Source organism: Lytechinus variegatus, chromosome 3 (genome assembly GCF_018143015.1).
Source record: "Lytechinus variegatus isolate NC3 chromosome 3, Lvar_3.0, whole genome shotgun sequence".
NCBI classification, from domain to species: Eukaryota; Metazoa; Echinodermata; class Echinoidea; order Temnopleuroida; family Toxopneustidae; genus Lytechinus; species Lytechinus variegatus.
This window is the reverse complement of record NC_054742.1, coordinates 20,298,406-20,321,289: the sequence shown is the minus strand read 5'-3', so window position 1 is coordinate 20,321,289 and position 22,884 is coordinate 20,298,406. Positions and strand designations below refer to the sequence as shown.

At 32.0% G+C, this 22,884-nt stretch overlaps 1 protein-coding gene across 2 annotated transcripts; it reads left to right on the top strand.

Annotated features, from left to right (window-relative positions):
- Positions 1–5,100: 5,100 nt before the first annotated feature.
- Positions 5,101–19,579, top strand: LOC121410450 (aminoacylase-1-like). 2 transcript variants are annotated; one of them, XM_041602547.1, is made up of 15 exons: positions 5,101–5,347; positions 5,962–6,026; positions 6,495–6,599; positions 7,553–7,624; positions 7,940–7,962; positions 9,679–9,755; positions 10,030–10,119; positions 10,489–10,545; positions 11,789–11,862; positions 12,929–12,978; positions 13,320–13,374; positions 13,905–13,985; positions 14,686–14,754; positions 15,885–15,961; positions 16,635–16,960. In XM_041602547.1, exons 1-15 carry the CDS (start codon positions 5,245–5,247, stop codon positions 16,843–16,845), a joined length of 1,209 nt encoding a protein of 402 aa, XP_041458481.1. In that variant the 5' UTR covers positions 5,101–5,244; the 3' UTR covers positions 16,846–16,960. The 2 variants fall into 2 exon arrangements, with proteins under 2 accessions (XP_041458481.1, XP_041458480.1); XM_041602546.1 differs by lacking the exon at positions 16,635–16,960 and adding an exon at positions 18,494–19,579 and having other exon boundaries at positions 5,105–5,347.
- The last annotated feature ends 3,305 nt before the right edge of the window (positions 19,580–22,884 follow it).

Here is a 22,884-nt window from a genome sequence, read left to right as displayed (position 1 = left end):
TTAGCTAATGAAGGAAACTGTTCATTAGAATTCTTTGTTACTTGTGTGTGATTTAAAGGGGACATCTGTCATGATTTCAAGTAGATTTGAAGAGTGGAATCGAAAATAACATCATATAGGATGAAATCCCCCAAAAATATCAATTTAATTGAAAAAAAAGTGGATAGAGAAATGTAAACTTTTAAAGAGTTCCATGAAATAAAATTGTTAAAATATAAAGTATAATGAAGATTTTAAAAGATTCAACCTAATTTTAATTGGTAATGTTGCTTCATAATGACAGGTTTTTGTAGTCCAACTCCAAATATGTTTTGTGCACAAAATGTCTTATTTTCTCTATCATCTCTAAAGATGCAGCTAAACTCTTTGTGACCTGAACATAAAAGTACATTGATTTTACCCAAGGTTTCTGCTTTTAAAAACAGTCAAGATATTGATATTAAAACAAAATATGAGAGCAATAGAGGGAGGAGCAAATCAAAATATATTTTGGTAATTCCTGTATTTCTGTTGACAATTTTTTTAACTGATTTTTTTCTACTGAGTAGCATGCAAGTATAGGGCATTAATGAATTTGCCAGAATTATGAAGTATCACAGATCCATCCCTCATAAATTTTGCCAAGCACTACAAATTGTGTATACTCGCGCGCCATAATGCAAAGATTTACTGTTGAAATTACAAATTTTCCTGTTCGGTCGCTACACACACCTCGCCCTGGGCGGACCCTCGCACAACACCCCTTTCTAAAGAAGATAAAATTACAGCCACGTACCCTGTGCCCTCTCTGCTATACCAAATTTTATTGTTTTCATGCTTTAAATAAAAGTGCTTATGTTGATTTCAAGCAAGGAGCCTTGTTTCAAGTCAATAAACCTAATTGTTCTCGCTCATGCTGTGCGATCGTAATATATTTTACGATGTCACGGATATGTTTTCACGACACCCGAAAAATTCTTCTCGCACTTCGCGCTCTGTTGCCAGGTATACTGACCTAATAGATACATTAATAGAGACAGTGCCATAAATGGATTTCTATCTCACAGATTCTCATATTGATCAAATAATGTGAGCGCGAAGCGGGATCTGACCATTTTTTATATTCAGACCTAGTAAAGGACATCATAAGCAAATTTTTGTTATCATAATTCGTACCTGTCTCGCTCAACAAACAATATGAGCGCGAGCTGAAATTTTTGTACATAAGTATTGACCCCAAACGGACATATTTTAGAAATCAATTAAGACTATGCATATCTCACTATATAGTCATCTAATGCAGTGACAAACGCTTCATGATGAATTTGTTAGTATTACATCTAAACACACGAAACATTTTGTATAGTCATTGTAATCTTGATTATCATACGCATCTCACTAGTCAAATATTGAGAAGCGCGGGCTAAAATGTAGGGAATTCAGACCTAAAGAGGTGCATTCTAAGGCTTGTTTGTAGGAAATCACTAAGATCATACGTATTTCACTAACCAAATGATGCGAGCGCGAGCTAATTTTTTTTTATATATATTTAGATCAGAAAGGGGAACATTTTAAGGATTGTTTCCAGAATTCATGAAGAGCAGGCATGTCTCACCAATCCACTAATGCGAACGTAAACACGGACAGGAAATGTTTTATATTAAGACTTTAAAATGGGGCAATCACTTTAAGTAAAGTCATAAAAAAGAAGCATATGTCACCAAATAAAACAATAATAACTCGAAGTGCGAGGAATTATAATTGGTTTATATTGATATGATTTATATATACTTGAAAACTATAGTGTTCCGAAAAAAAAAAATTGATCTATTATATTTAGTTAAACAGACAATGCGAGCACCAGGAACAATGAAGACATAGGCCCTGAGCAAATTATGTTTCATAAAGTTATGAAAAAAAATGTTTCTTATGATATATACAGTAACATAACATCATTATAATATAACATTATAAAGAACAATAATTTCTTCTTTCCTACTACATTTCTCTTCCTTTCTTCCTTTTTTCTCCTTTCTCCGTTTTTTTTTCTTCTTTGGCCAGCCGATGGGGGGGGGGAGGAGGGCGGCACGTGCCCCATGCCCCCCCCCGTAGTTACGCCACGTAGTGTTCATAATTACAGAATGTGCTCAACTGAAAAAATGTCCCACTTTTAGGTCAAGGTATCACAAATTTAAGTCCCGGATTCGAACTCACGTTTGAATTTTTTTGTCATTTAGTGAGATACGTATCATTTTCATGAATTTCTGCACATATTCCTTAAATTATTTTCTTCCGCTCCCGGGTCAAAAATGTAATCTCGAGCTTCATTATGGATATCATATTCATGAATCATACCCTGTCCGACGGGCTTGATAAACATGAGGGAACAAGTGTATAAAAGCGATTGTGAGCTGAACGACGGGCCCAGTTACATAATCAGCATGGGATCGATTTTTTTTCTTCAAAATTCTTCTTCACTATGGATACACTAAAATCAATCATAAGCAAAAATTGAGAGACAGTTTTCTATAACGAAGAAAGAGCAAAACAAGCCGGGGATAATAAGGTAGGTGAAAAGAATTCGAAAAAACGTGTAAGAACTAAGAACAAAATATAGAATAGACAGGCAGTAAAACATCAACAAAGGTATATTAAAGGTCGAGTTCACTACAGAAAAAATGTTGATTTGAATGAATAGAAAAAAAAATCAAACTAGCATAACGCTGAAAATTTCATCGAAATTGGATATAAAATAAGAAAGTTATGGCATTTTAAAGTTTCGCTTATATTTCACAAAACAGTGATCTGCACAAATCAATGACATGCAAATTAGTCAGTCGGTGATGTCCATCCCTCACAATTTCTTTTGTTTTTTATTGTTTGAATTAGACATTTATTTTTTACAAATTTGACTATAGGTACTAACTTGGCTAAACCATTTAGCATTAAGCAATGATAATTCCACGTGCTCAGAGAGGATTTAATTGTTTTACATAACAATGGGGAGAATATTAAAATATTTTATTTCATATAATAAAATACCAAAGAAATAGTGAGTGGATGATGTCACCAGTATCCTCATTTGCATACCGACCGGGATGTGCATATAACTGTTTTGTGAAATGAAGCGAAAATTTAAAATGTCATAACTTTCTTATTTTACATCTGATTTTGATGAATTTTTTTATGCTGGTTGGATTTTTCTCTTTTTATTAAAATTAACTTTTTTAGGGGTGGACTTGTCCTTTAATAAAACAAATAATGAAATCAAAATAGTATCAATGGATGATAGCAATCACGGAAATGTGTACGAAAAACTTAAGGGGGTCCTTGAACATGCCGATGGATACGATTTTGATTTATTTTATTTAAACACGGTAAAAAGCCCTCGATCAGCCAATAGCTGGTTATCAGAGAGGCCGTGCAATATGCAAACAATACCAAGATTAACAAATCATAATAAAGTAAAACAAAACCTATATACAAAACTAAAGAGGGAAGATGAAACAAAAAATAAAAACAGAAGAAGAAAAAAAACAGAATCATGACAAAAATATTTTTTTTTTAAAGGATAATCAAGATTTCAGGACGTTTTTAGGGGTCATACAGACCTTCGATTACAATGTGTTCATGGTTGTAATATTTGTTTCCCTATAGCATGTATAGCATTATACTATGTATTTATATACTTATACCATCAGTTTTCACTTTAAACTTTGCAAACCAGTGACAATATTTTGTATTTTGCAAAAAGAATCTATAAGAATTGGAATTTGGGGAGACGAAACAAGAAAGGAAAAAAAAGGAAAAACCAATGCCAGTGCCCCCCACACACACACACAACAAGAGGAGGGATGGAAAGTAAGAGAATAACAATAAAGAAAAAAAACATCGAGGAATATGGATATTTCTTTCTTTGTCATGTCTATATACAATGCAAATAACAACAACCAGACAATAACATGGTGATGAAACAACAGACAGAAGTAAGAATGGAATTAAAAACAAAAACAAAACAAAAGATTATGAAATAAACACGAAATATCATTGGGCTCCTATATCCACTGAACACCCTGAAAGTGATAGACAGAATTAAAGAAAAAGAAGGAAAACACATAAACACACACAAATAGGAATCCGGGAAAAAAGTATGATGGAAGAATGATAAACAATAATAAAGAAAAGAAATCGAGAATTAAAAAAAATCTTCTGATGACATTTCGACATCTGATTTTCTTCGTCAATATCGGCTCTTCCCTTGAAACTGTATCCATACATTTTGTGATAATATCTTATTGTTTCATTTTACCTCCTATCTGCCAGTTTCCATTTATCGTTTATTTTGTTGTAAATGTCTGTTTTTTACTCTTCTTGTTTCATAAATTCGCATTATGTCCCTTGCTTTACAGTTTTTTGTCATTCTGATTATTTTCAGTGATTTCATAAACACGCATACCCACATTGGATTAAGATTTACAAACTTTTTTTTCGCTTTATAACACTGCTCTTTGATACGATTATCAATTGACCTCGACACGTTTCGTATAGCCTTGTTGCCGATAACCCAAGACAAGAAGGATATTATATCAAATTTTGGTGTCATATCTGTCACACATAGGCCTACTCGATACATGCAGGTCTTTAATGAATATATTCTAGGCAAGTTTACATGACAGTAAACTAATTTTGCATCATTATTATACCACTAAAGGATCAATGCATTTCTGCAATTATTTAGGGCCTTCTGTCTATTTGAATATAACCTTTATAATTCTTTTCAAAATATGTAATTTTGTTGAACATCTGACTTTTTTCTCAGCAAAAAAGAATAGTCATTATAGCCCAATATAAGTCATGTCGGCCTATTATCTTCAAGTTAGGACATTAGAGGAAATCTGTCTTTTTAAGCACTACCTCTATTTGGATTTGAAATATGAAATTGCTTTAATGAAAATATTGTGTGCATGCATGCTGCCCCGGACGTAGCCTTTAAACTCTTGATAAGGTCAACAATCTCACTCTATATTATATCTGGGTCATTGACTCACTCCCGTGTGGTATCATTTGTCTCAGAAATAGCTTGCTTGTGATTTTCACCTTGGCCTTGACCTGGGTTTTTGTGTCCCTGGTCTATGGACTTTGAACAGATCTAGAGCATACAACGCAATAATAATGGAGTACAGAAGCAAGGTATCATATAAATACTGCATTTCTGTTCGTAAAGCTGCATAGTGTGACGATTTACAGAATTAGAACGTTGATATCATGAACATGGCCGAACAGCAAGATGAACGGGTTGAAGATCCTGCCGTGACTAACTTTAGACGATATCTTCGTATTAAGACAGTTGAACCTGAGCCAGACTATGGTGAGATTATCATGCATTATTAAAATATGTCTCAATTTTATTGCTAGTGGGGCTGAGATAGTATAGCAGGGGAGAAGTTTAAAATATCATCTAAAAAATAGTAAGATATGATTGTTGTACATACACCTATGAGTATTGTGCATATCTTTGTGAAACTTGATTATAATTTCTTGATCTTTCATTTTTTTAAAAATTAGATATGGGGCCTATCTAGCCAAAACACACTCCCTTTATCAATAACCGTTGGCCTATTGATTATCTTTTTAATAGCCTCATAACTTCAATTAAAGTAAGAAATGTGAGTTTATTGGAGAAATAATAATGTGGCTAAAAGAAAGGGGAGGTAGTTAAATGGAAAGAAAAAGAAAGAAAGAAAGAAAGAAAGAACGGGAAGGGAGAGGGGAGAGAGAGCATGCATGGGGGTGGTTAAAGGATGAATGAAACATGAAGGGAGGGGGCAGAGAATGAGGGATATTTATGTTCAGGGAATAACAAATAATGAATGTTTAATAAAACAGGTATTTTTTTGTGTAAAAGTTTTGATATTTTGTTGTTTAGAAAAATTCAGTAAAAGTTATCTTCTATCACACAGTTTGCTTTGCATTTTTTTTTAGATGGAGCAATAATATTTTTGAAAGAGATGGCTGGAGAAATGGGATTACCAGTGCAATGTGTTGAGGTTTGTTTAACTGTTTATAAAAACAAGAAGAGCAGACATGTATACCAAAGATGTTCAAAATGCAACATATACAATGTATTCATTTTTCTTGTTTTTTTTATAACTTACAACAAGTAATACATAACTTATTTATTTAGAACTCTTTAAAGAGGTTGGAGTTAAACCATATGCCCTATGAAAAGAATAAATTTGTTAAATTAAGAATCACAAAAGGATGCTTGCTAATTGGACCAAATTATGTTTTTAAACTGCCCTTTACAATGCTCTGAAGTCTATTTTCTGTTGTTTTTCAAGAACAAAATATATCTGAATATAAAAGTACATCTTTATATCTGACAAAAACAAACTCCTACAAACTTTGAACTAGTAATTAAAATCTTACCCTCATGAGTATGTAGAAACTTTGATGAATTAATATAAATTTTAGTTTAAAACTATTTTGTGACCATATTCCCTTGTAATTGACAGGTGCATCCTGGGAAGATTATTGTCATCATAACATGGGAAGGAACAGACCCCACCCTCAAGAGTATAGTATTGAATTCACATATAGATGTTGTTCCAGCATTTGCAGTAAGTATAAATGAGATTAAAAATCACTGACAAGTTAAAGTCAAATAGCTACAGGTGCAATCAGTGTACAAAAAAAATAATCACTATTATGCTTGGTTTGCTGCAAATAGTTTTTATTATCATTATTTGAAACAAAAGACCTATTAATGAAAACAGTCATCTATAGATTTAGATTTATTTCTGTTCAAACAAATTATATAATCCATACTAGCCAAATTTATAGATGCGTTTGAATGCATTATTACATAATTATTGATAAAGGGGGGGGGTCTCAAAAAGTGTAAAGGAGGAATGTTATTCAGCAATGTTACTTACATTAAATTCCATTTATTTTTCATAATTGATTACTTTTTTTTCTTTCAATCTTTATTGATCAAAAAACTAAATCACAGTACAAATCAAACAAATTAACAAGCTATTTACATGATTAAAAAGAGCAGCACTTACATACATGTAGGTATATACTTGTCAAGACAGATACATAAATCAAATTAGATATCAAATCTCCACTTTTTAAAATGTACAGGTAATTTACCATTCTTCTTCGCCAAAACATATCCTTAATACCTTTGATACGAGCTTTGAATTCCACAATATTTGGGGTTTTGTTATTAAATTTACAAAAGTGAACATAGTACTTGAAAGCAAGGAAAATGAATGTTAAAAAATTATCACCTTGAATACCAAAAATCTTTACAATTATTTTATTTCCTTTTATCACAAGGTCTCACAAATATTCTTTTGTATTTCTGGAAAAGCGCCCTGAGCACTCTCGAGAGTTGACAGTGTAGATTTGGTGTGATAAAAGTCAAATTTATCATTGTTATCATTATTTTTTCTCACTTGAGCAAGATTATATTTAGTCATTTTACAGACTTTTGGCCGACCATAGAATATCAGTAGGCCTACTTGTAATTTTTGGTCAATGTATTTACAATATTTTTACCTGATAGGACCATTGGAAATGTGATCCATTCGAAGCCAAGAAAATGGAAAATGGTGATATTTATGCAAGAGGCACCCAAGTAAGTGTCATATCTTTTATACCATAAATCTCAGTTAATGCCATATTAAGTGCTACTTTTAATGATCTTTATTTTATTTCAATAATTGATGCTAAAAATTAAAAAATGTATTGGAATTTTTTAGGGGTCAGACAGAAAGATTTAGAAAATAATCTTTATTTCCACAACTTGTGTTGTTCAGTGCAGAGAAGGGAGGCTCATAATTTCACTAACTCTGAGTATTTATCATTGATTCATTGAGAAAACAGAAACAAAAAGCTCTGAATAAATTCTAATATTAACATTTTCTGTTTAATTTTATTTCATTTCTTCTAGGACATGAAGAGTGTTGGAATTCAGTAAGCATTGAATATCTTCTTTAATATTAATCACATTTAAATAGACTTCTATTTACATTTACGTTAATTATTCTGAGGCATGTGCATTGTCTGAGGAAACTACACCCCTTCATTATTAAACCAACTTAAGGTTATTGATAATGTTATAGGGCCATGCTATCATTATATATTTTTTAAATGCGTTATATTGCTTGATCAAGTTTCGAATTTTTGAGCTTAAAGGGATTGTCCGGGCTGAAAATATTTATATCTTAATACATAGAGTAGAATTTACTGAGCAAAATGCTGAAAATTCCATCAAAATCGGATAATAATTAAAAAAGTTATTGAAGTCTAAAGTTTAGCAATATTTTGTGAAAACAGTCGTCATGAATATTTATTAGGAGGGCTGATGATGTCACATCCCCACTTTCCGTTTTCTTATGTTATTACATAAAGTCATAATTTTTTCATTATTTCATACTTGTGTGAATAATATGGCTCCCTTATAATGAAATGAGTTGCAGCAATAAATATCTAATGCACTAAATCAGTTGTCAATCCAATTTTTCTAGTCCTTGGAGGAAAAAATTTGAATAATCCTAATTTCATATAATAAAATACAAAAGAACAAGTGGGGATGTGACATCATCATCAGCCCACCTAATGAATATTCATGACAACTGTTTTCACAAAATATTGCTAAACTTTAAAATTCAATAACTTGTTGTATGTTATCCGATTTTGATGAAATTATTGGCATTTTGCTCAGAGAATTCTACTCTATTTATTAAACTATAAATACTTTCAGCCTAGACCATTCCTTTAAGATTTCTAAAGACTGCATTATCAATGTGTAGATGAAGATCATTTGTCCTTGCCTTCTCCTTTTTCAAAAATACCTGCTGGTTCATATCTTGTGAAGCTGATTGAGATGAAGTTTTACTATATGACAATATGACCTTGCCCTTGGAGGTAGTATATCATACCAATTTGTTAGCTTTTAATCACCTGATTATATTGTCCATGGTGGTATATTGTTTGTATAATGATAACCAGGTTCTAACTGACCTCAACAATGGATGATCAGATAAGTGTTTATAGGCCACCATAGGCCACCTTGGAGGTAGTATATCATACCAATTTGTTAGCTTTTAATCACCTGATTATATTGTCCATGGTGGTATATTGTTTGTATAATGATAACCAGGTTCTAACTGACCTCAACAGTGGATGATCAGATAAGTGTTTATAGGCCACCGTTGGTAATTAAAGTACACAGCTAGCTAGGTCTTCAATGTGACTTTTTATTTGTGGGGGGGGGGGGGCTTTGATATTCTGCATGTCTCAAATCATTTTATCTTTATTGGATACTATTATGTATGAAATAAGAATTCAGAATGTCAATATAATAGAGATAAATAGTTGGCTTCTAGTACATTTATATCCCTCAGATTGGATAGCCTATTTTAACAGCATGTATACCTCAATAAAAATGCATCAGCATTGACAGAAAAGTGACTTTCAGAATTTTATTATAAAGATGACCCCTGATTTCAAAGCCTCGCCACAGAAATCATAACAAACTTGAGAACCCTGCTCATTTTCACATGTTTTGGCCAAAATGTCTTGTGGGTTTTCTGTTTAGTTACCCCTTACATTAATCTTTGAAGAAAAACTATACCCAGAACAGTGGAAAAGCATAATTATTTTCATCCTCTTTTTCTGATATCACAGATACTTAGAGGCAATCCGAAGACTAATCAAGAAAGGAGAAAGATTACTTCGTACAATTCACATGCTCTTTGTACCAGGTAAATTAAAACTCTGCTAGATTTTTAATTAGTCTTGAAAAAAATATTTATGTAAAAAGTATATTGATATTATTAAAATGAAAGAGAATTTTGAATTATTACATGCAAAGCAAACCTTTAGTTTTACTTACCCCCCCCCTCCCCTTTATTCAAAATAATTATCCAAACTTCTTATTATCTATTGATAGTTCTTACCTTACATGATTTATACAATAATCTTGCTAAAGAGTAGTCCAGTAAATATATATATATTTTCTTATTATTCTATTAACAGATGAAGAACTTGGAGGATTTAAAGGCATGAAGTTATTTGTTCACACTCCTGAATTTAAGAAACTCAACATGGGTTTTGGACTAGATGAAGGTAAAAGTTGTTTGCTGCATTTATTATTTCTACTTCAGTTAAGAATATGAACTACTCATTGGGATAGTCTTCAATTAGCTATGTCTGAAAAGGGGATAAATCACTGTATATCAAAGGAGCCTTATTAGCAATTGAAAAGTCCTTCGGCTGTCAGTGTTGATATTTAGCTTTAATGGGAATTGGATGCTGTGAGCTCAGAACATAGGAGCCTGTTAACTGGTCTATAAATTTATAAGGATTTATTCCCATGAACTTGTTACTGTATACATTTACTTCTACGAATCCTCAATATATGGGATGTTGAAATGAGTAAGACAGCAAATCCATAATCAAAGATATTTCTTTATATTTGATTTTGTTTCTATTTAGGTCTTTGTAACCCAACAGAGAAATTTACCTTATTCTATGGAGAAAGAGCAACATGGTGTAAGTATTCTTAATACATTCATATACACCACTTTTATACATAGTGCATATACATGTAATATAATAATAATAATAATATAGGTATTTATATTGCGCACATATCCACCTTGTTAGGTGCTCAAGGCACTCCTATATTACCCGGCTAAGTTAGGCGTTCATAGCACACACAGCTTTTTAAGGAATGACTTCCTACCGGTACCCATTTACCTCACCTGGGTTGAGTGCAGCCCATTGTGGATCAGTTTATTGCTGAAGGAAATTACGCCATGGCTGGGATTCGAACCCACGACCCAAAGTCCGAAGACTAATCCACTAGGCCACAACGCTCCATGTAGTTCCTAAATTATAAAGTGATCAAGCCTATCAAAAGTAAACCGAGTTCATAGGTCTCTAGATCACTGGTGTGAACTGTGGCCTAAATGCCATATTTTTACATGCCAAACTAAATATTCAATAAAGTATTTACTGGTAACTGTCCCATGAATAGTCGTAAAGACACTATCAATACAGAGGAACAAAAATACAGAGGCCCGAATTCACAAAGGTGGTTTTGAAAACACACGGTGGAATCCATGGTTTATGCAGATTTCCTGTATAAATTACGCTTAATTGAGCGCGTATCAGGCGCATGTATAAAAAATTCGAATGCTGATGCGCGCTTTTGTCAAAGTGCGCCAAATTGACACCTGTTACCATGGTTAGATATGCTATTTTATTCATGAGTCAGCTGTTTGAAGAGTGGACTCATGAATAAAAACAGTGGACTCATGAATAAAATAGTGTGGATATATAACCATGGCAACAGGCATCAATATGGCGCACTGGGACAAAAGCGCGCATCAGCATTGGACATTTTTTATACACGTGCCCGATACGTGCTAAATTAAGCGTAATTCATACAGGAAATCAACATAAACCATGGATTCAACCGTGGGTTTTCAAAACCACCTTTGTGAATTCAGGCCAAAGTGATCTCCGTTTTATCCTGACAATGGGTATTCTCAGCTCATTTTGGTTCCTACGATTTGAGCATCTAAAAAAGTAAAATGAATTGATTTCTTTCCTTTAGTTCACATAATAATGATAATAATAATTTATTATCATTATTATTATTGTTATCATTATTATCATCATTATATTTGATTTAATATGGGGATTTTTTGGAGTATTTTTTTCTTACTCAACCATGCAATACTTCACCCTTTCTAACACCAATAATTCTACTATTTTTATTATTTCAAAGGGATTGATGTAATTTGCACAGGAGATCCAGGTCATGCCTCTAAGTTTGTAGAAGATACAGCTGCAGAAAAAGCAGTAAGTAAAAAAAATGAATTATATAGAATGTATGACTAGTTTTTACACCAAAAGTGTGTTGTATTTGGTGAGTTTATCGCGAGTCCAACTTTCCTAGCGTGTGCATCATCCACCACCATAACCATGTCACAAAAACTTATAAATCCCATGTCAATTTTTAGTTTCAAATGGTTAAATAAAAAATATAAATAAAAAAGTAATAAGAGTAGAAAACCCCCTAAATGTATTGTACATGAAACTTTATCTACCCTTTTTTCTTTATTCTGGTAAATAATTTGTTAGGAAACAACCTCTTTATTGATGTGAAACAAATCAAAACGCTGTGTTGGCACATGTTTCTTTGGGGAAAAACCTAGATGCACGATGACAAGGTTTTTTTTTATTGGTTCAAATTTGTTTGAAAGTAGATGGTGTGATAGGAAGATACCATTCAATAAAATGATTGGCACTGTCTATGGAAAACTTTTGGGCTGGTAAACTACATCTTGTGACTATTTTCTTAATTTAACTCTAAAAATTTTCCTCAGTTTTTTTAAATAGAAAACCTGTTTGAATGAAGCAAGGCTTTTACTGTACTATGTGTTCGGGCTGTCGCGATTAACATGCGCATCAACATCATTATCAGCCTAACCTGCGCCACCATTTTGATAATGGATTGCCCCTCCTAGCATCAGACTAAACCAGCACGCACAGCCAGCTGAGTGGGCTTCTGGTGACCTTCAACTATGCAACAAATCTGGCGAAACTTTTGTCTATTTTTATGGTACTTCAAATATTTCTTAACATATTCAAGACCCAGTTCCAATTATGATAAATTCAAGCAATAATATTTAAATGCGCATGCTGCCATAAACATGATATCAAATGTATACTGAGATATAAACAATGAATTGAGAAACTGTTGAAGCATTGATTTTTCTTGTCTTATGTATAACATCATCAGTGATAAAAGTTGTATCCATGAAATGCAGATGTGTTTACAAAGAGAGCAGTATGAAAACATATATGGCATAATTAGTGGAGGGATATTAACCAGCTCTTGCATATTTTTTCTGTTGTCATCCAGAGAAAAGTCATGAATGCATTCCTTGGCTACAGAGATGAAGAAATAAAAAGGTAAATTTTCATGAATCATTTGATTTAAAAATTGTTTGCTAAAATCCTTTGTTATGGTAAGTAATGAATTATTGTCATTTCAATTCAATTTGAACATTTTGTAAAATATGACTGTATGAAAACAGGATTCCAGTAAATTATGGATGTATCAATCTTAATTTAAAAAAGCTAAATGAGTATAACAATACACTTACAAATCTTTGGGCAAATTTGTATTCATCATTTAATAAAGGTCAATTAGTATTATGGAAGTTGCGCATATAAGTGTAGTGTAGGTCTCACTCTTGGTCAGTATGGTTACATTGTCCTTTAATAAGCAAGTTTTCTGTCTTTTTCAACAGGTTGAGTACTGAAAAACTGGGAGATATTCAGACAGTCAACTTGGTGCGGATGTCAGTAAGTTCCAGGAGTAAATTTTACTATTTTATCAAATGTGATTTATTTTTTTGTGTCCAAGAATATAACTTGATATTTCCAACCCCATTAAGATCCTGTTTTCTCACACAAACATAATGTGCATGCATTATTTCAAGGGTATATTGGATTGTCAATTTCATTATTTTTTACATGCTTTAAGTATTGTTTTGAATCACATGTACAAGAAATTTGTTAGATTGCAATCCTTTTCTGGGTATCGTCAAACTATTCAGATTGGTACAAAGTTGACGATACCCTCATTATTCTTATAGCAATAACCACTTCATCATAGCCATTTTTCTATCAAATTTTTGAACCTGAGGTTCTGAAACCAGTTTGATAACCCTGTATTTCAATAAGCTGAAAAGTTGTTGCAAATTTTGCACGCCCAACACAAAAAAAATACAAAATCTGGTAATCTTTAAAATTATGGTATTTTAGTAAATCTCCCCAATAATTGCTGTATCCATCTTGTAGTGTGAATAATAATTTATGAAATCTTTTCATAGGGAGGAGTAGCCAACAACATTGTACCTATTGAACTGAGACTGCGTTTTGATCTTCGACTGAGCCCAAAACAAACACCTGAGGTAATGGGTTTATACTTATTCACTAATCACATCCATTTTCACTCTTCATACCAGGTACCCAGTTTTTCCATATTTGTTAAAGAACAAGAACAAATTGTGTTTTATCTTTATCTTTACTATAAAGGTAGAAGTTGATTGTTCATAAGTCACATAATAGCTGTGAAACTTTGATCAATAAGGAGACAAATGCTTCAATAAAGATTGTTGATTTTCCCCCTCTACCAAGAAAAAGACAGGAAAGCTTACTATGGCCGATAACTCAACAGTATACTTGGATCTAATTCAGTCTACAGTGAAAAACTCTTTTGTCCAATATAGAAAAACTATCAGAGATGATCCTATAATAAATTGATCAAGCTTCTACGAATTTGTAGATATGAAGGCAAATTTTATCAGGGAAATATTTTTTCATACTATTATCACATTGTTTCAAAATGGCTTGTTCATTTTGGACATTTCTTTAATCATCTTTGGTATAACATTATGTATTTCAAATATTATACGTAACTATTCATAATTGAGTGATGAGATACAAAACTTAATAATGGTAAACATAATAGTGTAAAACTTTAAAAATTGTTGTTACTATTATTATTCTTAATTCTGGAAATATTGCACATACCTTAATATACAATATATTTCACTAAATTGCTTTATTTTTTTCTAATTTTCATTGTTTATTTGATTTAATCCAATTTAGTTTCTTGAGAACAAGATCAAGGAGATGATAGCATCAGCAGGAGAGGGTGTGAGCTTTGAATGGATTAGGGTGAGAGCTGATATCATTTACATTTGTTACGGTGTCAATCATGCTGCTGTGGCTATAATGATTGACAAAGTTTACCCTAACATCTAGTTGGTTAAAAGAAAAAAATAAAAATTAGAGTGGGTGTGTCCACAGAGGTTTGGCTAAAAACCCATCAAAGAAAAGTAGTTTCAATTTTTTTCTGATTTTAGTTTGGTGATGTCACATTTGGCAGTGCTTAGCTCCTTCATACCACTCAAATTAAAATAAAAATGCAAATTTAACCAATTGTACATATAATATACATTGCTTCTGTAAATAAAAAGGAATTTGAACATAAACCACTAAAATATGATAAATAATGAATTGATGTTTCATGATCATGGAAAGAGCTGCTTGCTAGTAATATGAAATAAGACTCAAATACATTATTCTTTGAGTTTTGATAAAACCTTAATGGAAGTTTCCTTTGTTTTGCTGCATTTATGAAAACCAACTTAATATATCAGGGACACCTTCCTGTTAAGATAAGTGCTTCTTTAACACTTCAAATGAAATTCTTTTAAATATCCTGCTTCTGATAATCTGACAGACATTATTATCTTAGTCAAAGCTAGATTGGACATTTTCTACAAAAATGGGCAATAATTAATGCTTAGCTAAATGAAAAAAATTGGATGGCCATATCAAAGTCTAGAGTTTACATCATTAATAACAGACAGGTGGGTGTTTTATAAAGCTGTTCATAAGATATGACATGACTTTACGCACAATTGGTGACCCCTTCTTGTGCTAGGTGATACATCCCTATGTAATTCATTTAGAACATAAGAACATGTTCCAGTCATGCGTAAAGTTGTGCGTAACTTAACAAACAGCTTTATGAAATACCCGCACATTACTTGAAATATGTGAACATAAACTATGCAAGTAATGACAATTCGTCGTCAAATCAATTAAGTTCAATTTGTTAGTTCTCTGTTTCTGTTGGTGGTTGTACATTAAGGAAGGTTCCACAAGACAGATATAAAATAAAGATTCTTGTTTTTGATCATGTTAATTTCCTTACTGATGTGCATTGATTTCATGATTTTGTACTAATAATATCAAAGTAGTATATAAATGAAATTTTCTGTTTCTCTGTTGGTTTATAGAAAGGGGTGTGCTACACAACTCCCCTTGATGATAAAAACGTATGGTGGCAAACCTTCAAACAAGTTTGTGATAACAGGTTAGTATCAAAACATTTTGCTGTATTCAGACACATATAGTAAAGGAGCATGGAAGTATTTATACATTTATACTGTATCAGCATACTACTACTTCATATATTCCTTGCAAAAGTATAATATAACAGAAAATGATCGATAGACTTTCCAAATCTATTACAATTATTCGTCACTTTATTCATCACCCAGTATAGCTTCCTGTATAAGCTGCCAAACGGATTACTACATCAGGTATCAAGTATAGGCTTTATATGGAAATACAGCTACTTCAGGGTTTTTCAAGTTCAAACATTGACTTGGAGAGCGACAACATTGATTGTTGTCACTCTCCATGTTATCTTTCAGGTGTTTCTCTCTAGTCGTTTGGTTTTTATAAATCATGGTCCTTTTTGTTAGTTACATGTGCTTTTAAAAATTCATTTTTTTACTCTCAAATATATTCCTTCTTTCAGGATATTCAAATAATCGATCATGTAGCTTATGTAGGTGACCAATATAATCCATCTAAATTACCAAATCCAAGTAAAACAATTTAAATATTTTTTTTTGCCAATTAATGCCCTTCAAATAAAGTCCATGTATGCTATGCCCTTATATGCTTATTTACAGTATGATTAAATTCTGATCATATCCTGCATATACAAAGCTTTTCTTTTTCCATTGTTTTTATTACAGGAAGCTTGAATTGGAGCTTGAAGTGTTTCAAGCAGCAACCGATAGTTGCTATATACGTGCCTTAGGAATCCCCGTTTTAGGTTTCTCTCCCATCAATAATACACCTATACTTCTTCATGATCATAATGAATTCCTGAATGAGGACGTCTTCTTACGAGGCATTGATATCTATGAATCTATCATTGCAGCTATAGCCAATGTGCCCCAGTAGTACATGCTTCCTTGCCCATGCTAGCCATTTATCATCCATTACATTATATCTGGAATATATATCTACCTTTTTAACTAATTACGATACTGCAATGATTTTATAGTATTCTTATACCTTCAAGGGGAAGTTCACCCTGACAAAAAGTTTATTGTAAAAATAGCAGAAAAAATATTTAAAAATATTGCCGAAGGTTTGAGAAAAATTCATCAAATAATTAAAAAATTATTAGAATTTCAATTATTTGATTTGTGACGTCATATGCGAGCAACATTTTTACATAGCGAATGGTAAAAAATCAATGAAATGTCATTTTCTCAGAAAATTGAAAATGGTTTTCACTGTACCTTTTGTATATCAATAGACAAATCATTTCACACCCGATCATGAATAGAAAACAAAATTAAGTCATCAGGAACCATACAAAATTTGAAATTCATGCATTTTATATTACATAACACACGGGGCAGCTGCTCGTTTATGACGTCACAAATCCAAAACTTTGACCTCTAATAACTTTCTTACTCTTTAACGGATTTTCCTCAAACCTTCACCAATATTTTTTACTATTTTTTCTGCTATTTTTACAACAGAGTTTTCTTCAGGGTGAACTTTCCCTTTAAACACGATATACTCCTGAGACATGTCCTCTCTTTTATTCATTTTTTGGTCTCTTTTAGTCAACAAGAAATATACCCTTTTTAAAATTGGTGGAAATTTTGACATCCTAACAAAACCATGTGTATATTAAATGTTGACCATAAAAGCTGGTTGCACAAATGCACAAGAAGAAGCAGTAGAATAGTACTCACAGAGTGATTGGAAAACATGTGTATTACTACTGTGAGTTACTTTAATAAGCAGTATCTGGAGAGTATCAACAACAGAAAAGATCTTGTCACACTGATATTTTCTTATGTTACATCAGCAAAATCAAAATTTCCTAGAATTTGTTATGTGAAACTGAATGCACTGGTCAGTGTAAACTATTCAAGAGCACCTTCAAATGACTAAATTCAGACACTACGAACTTTGCAACTGATGCGTTGATAATAATGGTATAACCATGGAGCTATCCATACAATAAATGAACAAAAACTGATAATTTGTTTAACAAACTCATCATATATTTTGCTAAATTTTGAAGAAATGATTAGTGCATAGCTTTTTAGCAGCCAGGAGGCAAACTAATGTCTCTTCTATTGGCTTTATATCCTATTGAATTGTATATTATGTAAGGGTTTGTCATACAGTACTCTAAGCAAGCCCCAACTGATCTCTCTCATGCAGTTTGTTACAACTCTTTGGCTAGCATTGGCTTTGAAGTGAACAGTTGAATTAAGTTATATTTTTGACAGATGAAAACCTACAAGGTGAACCTAAACAAAGAGTATATTTTCTACAAGAAAGATAATAATTGAATGTAGTTCTTAACAACATAAGCTTATGGCAATAGATGTTACCAACAAATTGTGTTCGGAAACTAGAGTCAGTAGAAGTTGACCTTTTATAAGTGACATAATCATGTTTTTAGACAAGGATATGTAAAGCATATCTTCCAAGTTGAATTTTGCCGAAGTCGAACAGACTGAGAGACCGAGGTAGATTCACCTGTATCAGCACCATTTATGTTTACTCTTGTGTCATACAGAAAGCTGGAATTGGATCCAATGGTGTGCCAAGGAGCCACCGATGCCTGTTACATCCGTCCTTTAGGAATTCCCGTTTTGGGTTTCTCACCCATTCCCTATACTCCAATGCTAGCCCATGATGATAATGAATACCTCAATGAAGATATCTTTCTCAGGGGAATCAGCATCTATGAATCACTCATTCAAGCCCTAGCCAATGTTAATTATGATCAGTGACTGACTGCCAAACATAACTTCAGCAGTTATGTCTAACAATGTATAAAATTTGTATATCTGTTGCTTTCCATAATACACCATCTTGTAAAATTGTGTAAACTTGTATTATGAGGTAAACACATAAGCAATAGCAAAACAAAATTTCCATTTCACTATGTCTCGCTGGTAGTATCCTTAACTATATAAGAACTGATATTCCATAATTATTTACATTAAAACACATCTCATAATTAATTTTTCTCTCAAAAGTTGGAATTACAAGAAATAATGCTGTGAATGATGAAATTGTTTTTTATACCCTGTATTACATTCGTATACAAGTAATTTGATTTTGTCACTTTATGTTGTGTTTTGCAATTCAAATGTTGATTAAACATTTTGATTTATTTCAATTATGCTGTGAATGATGAAATTGATTTCTTATACCCCTTATTACATTCGTATACAAGTATTGATTTTGTCACTTTATGTCATGTTTTGCAATCCAAATGTTGAATGAACATTTTAAGACCACAGAATGCCATTTCCATTGACTGATGGGAAGCAAACTGCACTTCTCTAGTGCAATTTGGTCATCAACAGTATTCTCTTACTGCATATGGAATATGAAAATATCCAAGAAACAATGTTTTCATACACGTGCAGAAATGAAATATACATTTTAATTCTTTTTATCACCAAACATCGTCAAAATTTGTGTGAAAATTTGCCAACAATCATTGCCAAGTGTATGAATAAAATGTTTGGTCATTCTTCATACACACAATTTATACAAGTACGCCTGTGATATCTTTTGAAATAATATGTGAATATATGTGTCATAGTGTACTGGAACAAATTCAGAGCTGAATTAAATTTTATATGCAAAACTATAATCTGTTTGTTTGAATTGTTGTCTTCCCCTGTCCTTGTAGTGACACAACATTGGCTCCTGCGACAATTGCTCCGGCTTTATTTCATAAGATATAATTAGCATAAAAGTAACAATCCTTTGCCAATTAATACAAAGCATTTATCTTGTCAATCTTGTAATGTAGCAGAAGATAGCATAAATCCCATCTTTAATATAAAAATAGACCTAGTTTTCTTTCCATATCAAATCATGATGAAATGGCTACATGATGTACATGTATTGTATGATTTGACATGTAATACTAGTAATTCATGTACTTGCAGTCCAATTCACTAATTTTTTTTTTTAGGTGTACTGCTTGTTTTGGTTTTTGTTCACTTAAAAGGGTACTCTATATATATAGTGTGAAAATTAATCAAGCAAAATGCTGAAAATTTTCATCAAAATATATAAATAATATAAATAATGTTATTGTACTTTAGGAATATTTTGTGAAAAGTTATATTCATGTCATGAATAATATTCATTAGGTGGGCTGATGATGTCATAATCCCAATTTCCCTTTTCTCATTTCATTACATGAAATAATAATTTCATATTTTCCTACAAGTGTGTTTGGTATGTGTCACTTGCAATAAAATAATTTGCAGCAATGAGTATTTAATACATTAAATGAGTTGTCATTCCATTTTTAGCTCAGGCCTGAAGGGCCAGATGAGCTTATGCTGTGGTGTGGCATCTATCGTCTGCCGTCCATCCACACTTTCAAAATGCTTTTTCTTTGTCATTTCAAGTCCAATTTCAATTCTGTTTGCTTTATATGATAGCACTAGGTGGGGAATTTAAAACTTCTACACAGAATTTTGAAATTTAGAGCAGAAAATTATTTATGCTAAATTATGCAAAATTTATTCAAAAATCACAGCAAATGCCTCTTTTTTATTTGTTGACCGAATTTCAAAATGCTTTTTCTTTGTCATTTCAAGTCCGATTCGAATTCTGTTTGCTTTATATGATAGCACTAGGTGGGGGATTCAAAACATATGCACAGAATTTTGATACTCATTAAAGGGGAATGAAACCTTTGGAATGAGTAGGCTTGTGTCGAAAAAGAAAAATCAAAGAAACAGATCTACGAAAGTTTGAGAAAAATTGGACAAACAATGAAAACATTATGAGCATTAGAATATTGCAATCACTAATGCTATAGGTAATGCGAACAAGGATGTGTGATGTCACATGTGAACAACTTTCCCTTTGATGAACTATAAAATACCGCAAAAATGTCTCTTTTTGCTTTTTCTTATGGTGATACAAACTCTTTATCCATAATGTAATCTTTAAAAATCTGTATTACATGCCCTCCTATAGAAAGAATATATGATCTACTGACAGATGTGATAAAAGTGGCAATTTAAGTGAAATATATACTGAAGTAATGGGGAGAGTTTTTCACAAGTGACATCACACATTCAAATGCTCACAACCTTCTTTTTTGTCCAATTTTTCTCAAACTTTTGTTGATCTGTTTCTTTGATTTTTCTGTTTTCACACAAGCTATCTTGTTCTAAAGGTTTCATTCTCCTTTAAATATGCTAATTTATTCAATTCATTAATTTTTCAAAATTCACATAAAGTGCTTCATCTTCTTTATTTGTTGACCAATTTGAGACTTTTGCTTCTTTCTGGTAGAGCTTCATGAGGTTCACAAATCTTCTACACAGAATTTTTGAAATTTTTACTAGAAAAATTTTAAGGCTAATTTATGCGTATTTTTTTTCAAATTCACATAAAATGCTTCTTCATTTGTTAATCGATTTTGGTTTTTTTTTCTTTCCGTCTAGTAAAGCTTCATGAGGTTCTCCAAACTCCTACACAGAATTTTGAAAAGAAAATGATTTATGCTAATTTATGCAAAATTATTCATAAATCACAGAAAATGCCTTTACTTCTTAATTTGTTGACTGATTTTGATTTTCTTCTTCCATCTTGTAGAGCTGCATGTGGTTCACCAAACTTGTACACAGTATTTTGACATTTTAACTAGAAAAATTACTTATGCTAATTTATGCAAAATTTATTCATAAATCACGAAAAATACTTTTTCTGCTTCATTTGTTGATCAATTTCAATTTTGTTTGCTTTATATGATAAAGCTCTAGGTGGGGAAACTAAATTTTTACACAAAATTTTAAAACTCATTAAATATGCTAATTTATGCATATTTTTCAAAACTCACAGAAAATATTTCTTATTTGTCGACTGATTTTTTTTTTTCCATCTAAGAGCCTCATGATGTTCCCCAAGATTCAAATGGTTAGTAAATGAACTGCTTGTAAACAAACTAGGATTAGACTATGTGTAATGAGACCATGTACATGAAGCAGGTCTAGACCAATCTGAATTTTACCATACGGTTTATCTTTTTTGTCAGAAAGCGGTTGCATGACATTTGCTCCACTCTAAATTCCACACACAAATGGAATGGCCTACCCTACCCTAACATGATATAAAACCCTATTGCAACCCTACATTGTGTCACTCAGAAAGCATGTGTACTTTTGAAAATAAAAAAATACAATTAAGGACATAAAATGAAGGAAGTCTAAGAAGAAATTTCTTGGAAGTTGCTTTTCTTGTATTACACACAAGGATCTAAAGTAAACAAGTCAATGTTCATCAACATTTCCAAATACGGTACTGAACTCTATATCAAACACATCTATTTGACCCTTGCATTGGAAAGCCATCTTTTGATCCAACCATTGGAAACATTCAAACACAACATGTCATTTATTCAATATTAACTTGTGATTCTACTTGGGTGAAGTAGTGAAAGAAGTTCATTCAGTATACAGTATATTCCACTCAGGACAACTCAACTCAAGTCTACATAACATCTTGATAACAAAATCACATTTAATTTCAATGTGATTTCATTGTGTACTTGGAGTTTGGAGAGCAGCTTGAAATGTGTGGAGGAAAAAAAAAATCACATTTGAGAAAATCAATAGCTACACATCTTTGTCATTTATGCATTTTCTCTCATCCTACTGTTAAATAATTTGCCTTTTATTTGGCTCATTAGTTTTCCCAAACTTCATAGGCTTGTTCCTAATTGTTCTTATTTATTGTATGAATTCATTTGGTGTATTATTTTTTACATATGCTTCAATTTTGCAAGTAAAAAAAAATCATCCTGTGAAAACACAATTCATGGAAAGGATTCCATGAAAATTCCAAATAGCTTTAAAGTAACAGTGATAAAAAGCTGCCTTGTTGACTAATAAAATCCAACATATTATATTACTTAGTGTCATT

What these genes read in the sequence shown, in the direction of transcription:
- LOC121410450 (XM_041602546.1), top strand. Translation starts at nt 5,245, where the DNA reads ATGAACATGGCCGAACAGCAAGATGAACGGGTTGAAGATCCTGCCGTG. An exon ending in ATGTTGTTCCAGCATTTGCA is followed by an intron (nt 6,600 to 7,552) that starts GTAAGTATAAAT and finishes TTTACCTGATAG; the next exon opens with GACCATTGGAAATGTGATCC. An exon ending in AGAGATGAAGAAATAAAAAG is followed by an intron (nt 12,979 to 13,319) that starts GTAAATTTTCAT and finishes CTTTTTCAACAG; the next exon opens with GTTGAGTACTGAAAAACTGG.